We start from the raw sequence: 10,317 nt of genomic DNA on the forward strand, positions 1-10,317 counted from the left end.
AGAGTATTAGAACGCTCACCTTCAGTATATGAATGCATCGGTTTTAAGCCCCCATACTGTATGTTATGACGACCTGTTGACCTAATGTTCCCTTTGACTGCATCAGGGCCAACCTACAGTAGAAACCCAGGCAGAGGAAGGAGACAACCAAGCTTGGTGCTCCTAATGGAACTGGAGGTGTTGTTTGCTCATTAAATTGACTCCACCTCCTCCAACAACCTGCGCTCGATAGGGTTATTTTTGAATAGCATTTGTAAAAAATAAAGTTTTAAGTGCATAATCTTTGTAAAAATAACATTAAAGTGACAACATGTAAAATGGCAATGGATGACAACACAGGTGTAAAATATACAGTTATGATAAACAAATGTACCCCAGGGGGGCTTTATACATTATTTTATACAGAAGCTCATTTTTAATTGCACAGATTACATGCTTTCCTTCAGCAAGTTCAAATGGTTTTTGCTGCTGTCATAAGAATGCAATTTTTTTTTTAACCTACTGAACAAAATTTACATTAGAAAACAGTTTGTTCCATACATGAATACTGTTTCTTGGTATAAATAAGCATTTCACTTTTTAAAATAATATAAACTTCACTAAGTGCACCTTATAAACCACTTCTATTCGGAGGAATGCATACGCAAATAGACAATCTGATATAGAAAAGCATAAAACAAGGCTTAAAAGGGATACTTCAGTGTTTTGTTTTTTTCCAGTTAAGTTTCTTAAAAAAAAAAAAAAATGTATTCACAATATGGCACATGAAGGTCACTCCTGGGCGGAGGGAGTATATGCTGCAGTTTCATGCTACACAAAGTGGGCCTCTCTGTGTTCTAACTCCTGAACACGCTTTGCCCGAAGTCTTGGAAAGGCGGGTTTGACATCAGATGGTGAAAACTCCTCAGGAACAGTTTTTTCTGAGGGTTTGCCTTGTCCATGTGTTTCAGATACCAGATCTGAGTCTACAACTAGATTCACATTATTGTTGTTGTGCTGATACTGTGCTTTACCACCACTGGCGGATGTGGTGTCACTTTGAGAAGTCTCTTCACTTGGCTTTGTTTTTTGGGGAGGTGGTTTGTAAAAAGTTCCTGGTGGAGGCTGCAAAGTTCTTGGGGCTCTGAAAGCAGAAAGTGGATTAGGTTCAGTTGAGTTGCTGTCGGTGGTGGCTGCAAATGGCTTGAGCTGGCCCGTGGATGGTACTTTTGGCAGCGTGGGATTGGATAACAAGATGGTGGGACTTCCATCGTGCGCTCTTATTTCTTGTGGAACGTTCGTCATGATCATTGCAGTCCTGGGTGTGATGTCATACTGTTTGTACTGCTTATCCCACGTTTTACGATAACTCTGGGAGTCGTAACAAGAAAGTCTGTGGCAAGAATTCACAGTGGATAGAGGTTTAGTCTCAGAGACCTCTTCAATAATGGGACTCTTGCCAAGTTTGTCTGAGGTGGCCACACCCACATTCCTGGAATTCTTTTCGTTCAGCACGGAGGGAGGAAGAAGCCGATCCACGGGTAAACTTACAGGACGAACCACTGGCTTAGCTCGAGGAGCCCTCAGCTGAACTTTGGATATTTGTCTATAGGATTTTGCAGCTACAGAATTGTTTGCTTTTGTGCCGTCTTCTGCAATACTTCTTACCTCTCCCTCAGAAATGGTGTCCAAAGAGACATCTATGAAAAAAAATAACCAATTAGATGGGATTGTTCAAGCTGTACTTCAAGGACTGTAGTTAAAAAGTGCACTTTTTGCTGCATAAAATCCACCACTTTTCAAGCAACTTGTAACACAATTATGTTGTAAGTAGTTGCAAACCATAATCAAATGACATTTAGTTTGCTAAACCTTTGTGCATCAAAGAATTGCCTTTAAAAAAAAAAAAAAAAAGCTGTTTTTACCTTTTTTTAATTTGCATGTTAGTCCTGCTGATCTTCAGCAGCCTTTTTGCAGCCACTTGCTATCTGCATGCACTCCAGGTATGGCTGCATGGCATTTCTCAAAACAGGTTGAGAAGTAGAGTGTGAGCGATGGTCACAGTTTGTGTCTACCACCTGTGTCTAGAATCAGACATATTGCCTTACTACAACAAAGCCGCAACTTATTATAGACTCAGGGTAAGAGCCAGGGCCTCAGGTACTCGTGAAATAACGGACAGAAGGAACAGAACAAAAGTTCCACGTGGCTCTTTTCAAGTAGGAGCAGCAGTGGTGAGATGCTTCCTGGATCCTGTATAGTGGGAACATGGAGCAGTGGATGACGTTACTGCTCAGTCCCCCCGTGTTCACCTCTTTCACGGTAAAACCGTCAAGAACAGGGAATAAAGGAGCCCAGCGGTATTTGAGGAAGCTCCTGGTGCTTGGCCCAAAAAGCCTATTCTGCGTCTTCAGAGACAGGGCAAGTGCTGATGCAAAGCCAGCAGCTCAGGACCTGAAAAGCACGTTACAGCTGTTTACCAAGCTGAGTCTGGCAGCACCTTATGTGGACCACAGTGTCTAAAAGGTAACTTCTAGGCTATCCCCATAATGTCCTGTTCAACGGCGTATGGACATGGTACTCCAAAAGTCAGACTGATAAAAACTGTATCAGAGAGCCATCAGAGACAAACTTCCAGCAATTATGCAGAGAAGAAAAAGGGGCACTAGCAAAAAATACAAATATATATATTTTTTCCCATTTTTGAAAATTAGACACCCATCCCCCCTGCACACTAGCAAAAAACTGAGGCATGCTGGTAGTCTGAGAGGAGATCCTATGCTGCCCTAGAGTTGTCTTTGACTGCTAGTGTTTACTCCTCCTGTCTACTCCTCCTCCTCACTATATTCTGCATTTCATTAGACGAGAAATAATATAGTTTCCTTTAGGTGGATATGATTTGCATGGCTCTGTCCACTATTCTTAAATGAGGAATAAGCCCCTTCATTTTTTTTAATCTGTGATGGAAATAAGACATGCAAATACTTTGTTAGAAAAGGTTCTACCAGGCATTTAACTGGTTTTACTGGGAGGCTTTTTGGTTCCTTTAAGCCCACCTCACAATAACCTGTCTGGCTATATTTCTCATGAATATGTAAATAAAAACTGTAGATAGAGGCAAGGTTTATAAAACATTAACAAACACGGACAATATTTCCTTTAAGTTATTCTCTTTTACTTCTATATATAAAAAAACAAAAACTAATAAAATTATATATTTTTAAATAACTATAAGCATATTGACCCTCGATTGCTATAGATAGCAAGCCATATAACCTAAATCTTCACCCTCTTAACCCGATATAAGTATGATAGTCATGAGTAACCCTAATATTTCCAAGTGTCCCTTTAGGGGCTCACATAGCAATGGCTGAGAAACTCTGCTTTATAGCAACAAATACAGTATATCAAACTGTTAGATGTATGTAGTAAAATTGATCTCATCTGAACTAAATCATTATCTTCCATAGGGTCAGCTGTGGTCAAACCATAGAATTGGACTTAAACGTTTGGGAGTTTTAGCTACATTACACAAGGATTTCACGTGATTTCCAGCAACTATTGATAACCAAAACCTCAAATTCCATGAAACGTTTGGAAACTAAATGCTACAACTGCGTCATGAAAATGACTGTTCTAAAAGGCTACACCTGTGGTTGGTAGGAGGAAGCAATCCTTAGAGGACATTAATCTCTACAAGATTTGATTGAGGATTTAAACCTACTTCACAGCGATTTAGATCAGCGATGGTAATTATTGTTTTATCATGATGAAAGGCGATCTCTTCTCAAATATTCGCTTGGCTTGAAATGTGTTTTGTTTTGTCATACACTTAATGCCTGTTTATTTGATTGATAAATAAACTAGTATCCTAGCAATGAAAACCTTATATTAGGTAAACATTAACAAGTGTTTAAAGAGAACAATACTGAACTTGTTACATCATCAGAAAAATAACAGTATTTCTGTTTTGCAACAGCATTCTTTCTAGTTTTGTAGAGGTGTGGGCGGCTTTGTACAACTTTCTCTTGAGTACTTTATTTTCTGGCCTGGTGATCAGCACCTTGTGTTGGATGCATATATTTACAGATAGGATTCACTTAACAGCATGATGCCAAGAGTAATGGTGTGCTTTAACACACAGCAACCAATCAGGCTTAATAATTTTAAATACAGTCAAGGAACTATGTAATGGAGCCATGTGACTGGCTGTGATTGGAAGTTAAACACAGTTGTGATATGCACCATCTTATTAACCCCTTCGTGACTGACGACGTACAGTGTACGTCGCCAGCATCGGGGCTGTTTAAACAGACTCCCGGCGACTTTTGCCGCCGGGACTCTGTTTAAACTTGTAGAGCCGACTGTCGGCTTTACAACAGAAGCGATCCTGGCAACCTGCATTTACGGCTTAGCTAAGGCAAAGTCAACCCAAAACTAATATATCAGTACAGGTAGGATGCTGATGGGCTTGCTCAACCAAACACTGGCCTTTTATAATTCTTGGGAACTTCAATGTCCCCGTTACAGCTACTGGTTTATGACCCGCAGCCAATCAACATGGAGCCGGCTTTCTGGGCAATCAAGAGGCCAGTCGCGTGTCATTACCTGCTACCCGGCTTCCTAATTGGCTGGGAAGCCGGCTCCATGTTCCCTTGCGGCACTGCCAGTCAGAGGAAATCTCCCTCTGACCGGAAGTTCTGGTATAGTGGGTTAGTATCAGATCATTTGGGCGAGTACCCTGTAAATACTCGGTATCGCTGCATCCCTAATCAATTGTACTGTGACACAGCGCCGTCCGCGTTGTCACTTCAAGCACCAATAATTTGGATTTGAAGGTCTGTACGCTGTATAGAATGCAGGTGACTCTCCAGCATTGGCCGAAAAAGTGCCGACGCAAGAACCAGACGAAATTCGCAGAGTGTATGGCCAGCTTTAGAAGGGAAATTGGTTTGTGCCAGGAGTACCTAATGTTTAAAAAAGATCTTCGCAAAGTGTCAGTCAGTATACCTGCCATTTTTCAAGGATACCATCTGCCAAGTCTACACACTGTTGGAAACTACAGCACTGCTCAAGTCTGAGCTCTAAAGAAAGGCAACTTCATACAATCATTGGTAGATGCTAGCGCACATTATTTACTTAACATCCAAAAGCTCTCAATAAAACTTAACCAACCTAAATATTATGAGAGCAAAACATTGTGTGCATAGAGTTGTCTCTTAAAGCTGGTGTATTTTGTGCAGAAAAAAGAAGGCAGCTCACCTTGTTCCTCTGAACCTTGTAATGTGAACACTGGGCTTACTGGCTCTGAGGAGGAATCTTGGCGCAATTCATCTTCATGGTCACACGAGTTGTGTTCTGGAAGAACCAGGTTACAAACGTTTAGGGTTCTCAATGCACATAAACAAATACTTTTTGTTACGTGTGAAATATACACAAGTATGGCAGAACAGACATACAAAAGGATCTCAAAAGGACCAGAGAATGTATTAATAACAAACAAAAAAGCTAAATTAAACATGTCTATACATAGGAATACAAGCAACTGCAGGGCCAGGTAATAGGCATAATCTCAGCATGGGAACTTGAGAGTTCAGATCAAGTAAAGTAAAGAAAATTAGAATGAAACAGGCAGAAAGAAAAGGGAGGCATCACTTGAATGAGAAGCAGGAATATACAGCCAGCTGCACGGCAAGTTCCAAACAAGAGATGAACCTTTCACATAAGAAGGTAATACTGTTTTTCCATCATGCACAACTAATGGATTGTCAAGTTGTTTGCACTTCACCAAAAGGACAGCAATGTAATGTGATGTTGCCATGACATCAAAAACTTACCACTCTCTTCCACTATGCTCATACTATGATTTCTGCTCTCTCGCTCCTCCACTCCTTTAAAGTCTAATGAATTCTCATCCAGGGAGCAGGCACGTTTGGAAAGCATAATGTTCTACAAAGGCAGAAAAATATTGTGTCAGGTAACATGGTTAAAGACTGATATATAAACACACATAAAATCCTAAGCCCTATCTGCCCTGTAGTTCTATCTATGAATTTATTTTCATGAAACCACTCTAAAATATTCTTATAAGCACCTGCCGCCCCCAACCTGAGGTGCATTTTCAGTACTCTCCTATGGAAGAAAAGGTGGCTGGGTGGGGTGTATTGAGTGAAACAAACAAAGTCACTGATTTGATATAGCTGATTTTTAATAAATGATCAACAGAAGACCTACCTCGTTGCCAACTGGCAATGACTGTGACTTGCGAATCTGCTGCGGTTCCCTGTCCTCTGCCAGAACCAGCTTTTCAGGATTAACCATCTCACGGGACACGTCAAATATTTTATCATAGTATGTTATAAGCAGTTCCACAATACGTGCTTGATATGGATAGTCCACAAGAGAGGAGAGTGAAATGGTGGCATCGGTCTGACGTGGCCTAATTAGGGTTGGTCCAAATATTATTCCCAGGTTGCTGGCAGTCATTTTATTTTCTTCCACTTCTTCTGTCACCCTATAAGGTAAAACAACATACAGTCAACTATATATGCGATTCATTTATATATGTTTCAATGTACTAGATGTGTACGATTATTAGCTCGGCACAATATTGTTTTTCACTTTTTCATATTGTACAGCTTTAGAAGTGTTGTTTCTATGTGTCGTTTGTTTGACCTTAGCCTCCCTGCAACACGACAAAAATGTACTTGTTGACCTTCCAAACCAGTGATTTTTCTACAAACTATGATAGGGTGACAACACTATCACAAATCTTTTGAAATCAGTGCAGCATTCTCACCCACATGTTGGTGCCCACATGCCCTCAAGAACTATAGCATAATGTGCCAAAGTGCATCAAAGTCATTGATGATACACAATCTTTCAGTCACCAGCATGAACAGAGTGGCTAAATCTTCCTAGCAGCAATGCAGACAATAAAAAACCTGACAGAGGTTGCAAACCTTCCCTACTCTATCCAAAACTAAAGGAAAAACCCTTCTATTACACCAAGATTCCCAATGCAAGCTTTTCCTGCAAGAGAAGAATGTAAATTCTTACCTTTTCTTGCTTGCTCAGTAAAAACCATCCCCAAAGTCCATTGGGAAACTGGGAGTGTAGATTCCCTGGATCCTCCACAGCCCCGAGTGGTTTATTCTGCCGCTTTCCACATCACTACAGTATACAGTGGTGACATGGAACCAATGAGGGCAGAACCCAGGAGCTTGTATCAGTTTCCCTGTGAACATTGGGGGCAGATTCTATTGAGCATAGTGGTGTTTGGTGGCACGGGCAGCAGGAAAAGGGTGTACTACATTCTTTTTTTCCAGGGATAGTTTGCATTGCTTTAGAATAATGACAGTATTGCCCATACAACTCACAATCAATCTCTAAGGCAATCTAATTATTGGAAAGTACTGCAGAGCATGATTTCTGTATACCAGGTTAAAATTAGAAAATGTTACGAGCTCTGTAAAATGTATTTTCCGATCACACCCACACATCATTGCAACAATAAACATTTGTTATAGATATTGTGCTTGCGTCTGTGCATACTTACATTTTTAAATAGGTCAACAGCTAATGTTCTAAGTGCTAAGTCTAGCCTGAACATTCTGCAGAGAAATTTGAGAATTATGCTGCGGGATAAATTCCTCACAGCAAAACAGTCATGTTATGCCCCGGTGCAATGACCACATCTCGTGGTGTGTGAGAACGGACTGACCTGTCTATTATAATTCAAACAGGCAGAATGCCCAGCAACTAATGCACAAACACCTCAGGAATGGGCTGGGGATGGAAATCTATCCTTGCTCTGCGTACGGATAATATTTTTCTTTAGCATCTACTCTTTCAACAGATGTCTTTTTGGACAGACAGTAAATTAGAGGGTGGGAAAGTGAATTATCTAGGACTCTGTGAAAGCAACCATCAAAAACACCTGTATATGAAGGGGGACACTGAGGTTTGCAAATACGTAAACAGCCTTAGGTTAGACATATACATAGATTTCTCTTGTTCAGTTGCATGGGCTGAATGTGAAAAATAATTTGATTCCGCCATCTGCACTAAACAGCATGGATGGAGGAATCTCTGCCTGGTGGTTACTGTATTCAGGCAGCTGAGGCCCACAGGGTGGTACCGACAGGGCCACCCGAAGCTCAAACATTGGTCAATTCGAGCCACGTATGGTTAACCTTAAAGTCTGACAACAGCTCACAAGCTTGAACGTAGCCAATTGGAGCTGTGACTATGCAGGTGTGTGGGGACCACTGGGAAGACTTTTGCTATCAGATAGAGTGCAGAGGTCCTTTTCTTCAGCCTGCTAGGGGATTTGGAAGAGTTTTGGGCTGGAGCTCAAGCAAGTAAAAAATGAAAAGGTCAAAATTAAAAGCATGCCACACTCCACAGGACCTTGTTCCAAAAATAAAAGTATTTAAGGAGCAACAAATACACCGACCATATCTCCCCTCCTCGATCCTCAACCTAGCGCATTTCACAATTCAGGCTTAGTCACAGGTTTCTATGACTAAGTCTGAACAGTGAAACACATTACAGGTTGAGGATCGAGGAGGGAAGATATGGCTGTTGTATTTGTTGCTCACTAAATAAACTTATTTTCCAGACAAGATTCCGTGGAGAGCAGCGTGCTTTAAATTTTGATTGCTGAAGTGAAGACGTGCTTGTTGCCTGTACCCGGGACTGAGATGCATCCAGAAGCCAGATTTAGAATGTGAGGGGTGTTTGTGCTTTATTGGGACTTACTATTTTATGGATTATTCCATTACTGGCCCTGAGTAGATATATCTGGTTAGATAATTGAAAGGCTGTACAGAAAGATTTGGCTACAAAATACAGTTCCTTTCCAGTGACTTTGTAACTCCTCTAAGCACTCCCTTGAACTTCCCACCCCATCAGTTTGTTTGCATACCAAAACATGATAATAAACATTTAAGATATTGTTGTGGAACTCTAGCAAATTCTTATTTTTGTCAGATACAGTGCGAATGGGTAAAACCCAAGTTAGGTTTTAATGGTGTCCATGCTCCTAATATCTACATTTTCCGTCACTTCCAATTGTATCACCGGTACAGGAAGTATATGACTCTCTTTGAAGAGGACTGGCATCTTTATTAGTAGAGTGGAAAAACGTTACAAACTTTGTGTTGCGGTTTGTGTTCCCCGATTGGCAACATTTTCGTTTGCTCCTTGTATTTTTTTGGGTGACTTGTAGTGAAGGGAAATGTTCCCAGAGGGGTTACTGACCGCAAAAAAAACATTTCCCTATGACGATATCTATACAAAAAGGCCCTTGGGTATAATAATTGTTTTGAAAACTATAAACCACCTTTTAGATGCTCCCACAGGTAATCAGAAGCATATAAAAGGGGATACAGGTTTTTATTACTTATACAGTTATCAATAAATAGGCCATCCTAAGATGTGCTTGCCTAGGTTCATCTACTGAGTTTACTCTAGAACATGCAGAGGAATGCACCCACTAAAGTTTTGTAGTCCCTATGTTTTTTACCCTGACCCTGTTAGCAGGGTGCATCGTATCATCCCTATATGCATGAATCCAAGGGTTGATCTACATACCCACAGCAGAGATTATTTTGCTGGTAGTACCCCTTACCTGTGTAGATGTCCCATCAAAAACTGTAACGTATTGTAGTTTGGCAGTGGTAGCGGTTTCAGCAAGTCTCTTATTTTAAGGATGACCCTGTTGAGTTCAACTCCGGATGGCTGTCTCTTCAATGGTGGGCTGCCTGCTTTAGAGTCAACCTCATCGATAGAGCGCTGGCTTTCTTTGGCTAATCCGATCAACTCATTGTAAAGGCGAAATAAAATCAAGGGCTCTGGAAGCTAAAGAAATGCAATCATTTAGATTAGATAAGATACTTTAAACACCTGTAGGTTTGATAAAACATTGAATGATCAGGTTATCTTCTTGAGAGTAACCCTATTTATAGCAAGGAAAGCTTTAAAGTGACATTAAACCCTCAGGTTTTTTAACATAAAACAATACTGTAATGTGTACCTTACTATAATCCATTGTTTTTTCCTTTCTCTTTGCTGCTCTTCCTTTTAAATCTGTATCTCTTCTCATGCAGGGCAGAACTTCTGTTTTGCAGCAGACTGCCTTGTCTCTGAAATGGATACATGGTGTCTGTGTGAAGGTTCACAATCTGAGCCAGCACTACAGGAAGGGGCACTCAGCTGCAAAGGGAAGTTCTCCCCAAGCATGAGAAGAGATACAGATTTAAAAAGGAAGAGCAGCAAATGGTTTACATTTACCCAATTGCATCTTACATCACAAAAAACATTTCAATGCAGAAA

The 10,317-nt window shown here is 40.7% G+C and overlaps 1 protein-coding gene across 2 annotated transcripts in view; it reads right to left on the bottom strand.

Moving 5' to 3' along the window:
* Positions 1-395: 395 nt before the first annotated feature.
* Positions 396-10,317, bottom strand: part of ARHGAP29 (Rho GTPase activating protein 29) — a 127,582-nt gene continuing 117,660 nt past the window's right edge. For both annotated transcript variants that reach the window (XM_018559219.1, XM_018559221.1), the window contains 5 exons: positions 9,614-9,843; positions 6,214-6,493; positions 5,817-5,928; positions 5,242-5,337; positions 396-1,679 (listed from right to left, as the gene is read on the bottom strand). In XM_018559219.1, the coding sequence (XP_018414721.1) occupies positions 811-1,679; positions 5,242-5,337; positions 5,817-5,928; positions 6,214-6,493; positions 9,614-9,843 (1,587 nt within the window). In that variant the 3' untranslated portion in view covers positions 396-810. The remainder of the gene's footprint in view (positions 1,680-5,241; positions 5,338-5,816; positions 5,929-6,213; positions 6,494-9,613; positions 9,844-10,317) is intronic.

Source organism: Nanorana parkeri, unplaced genomic scaffold (genome assembly GCF_000935625.1).
Source record: "Nanorana parkeri isolate BGI_ZX_2015 unplaced genomic scaffold, ASM93562v1 scaffold382, whole genome shotgun sequence".
NCBI lineage: Eukaryota > Metazoa > Chordata > Amphibia > Anura > Dicroglossidae > Nanorana > Nanorana parkeri.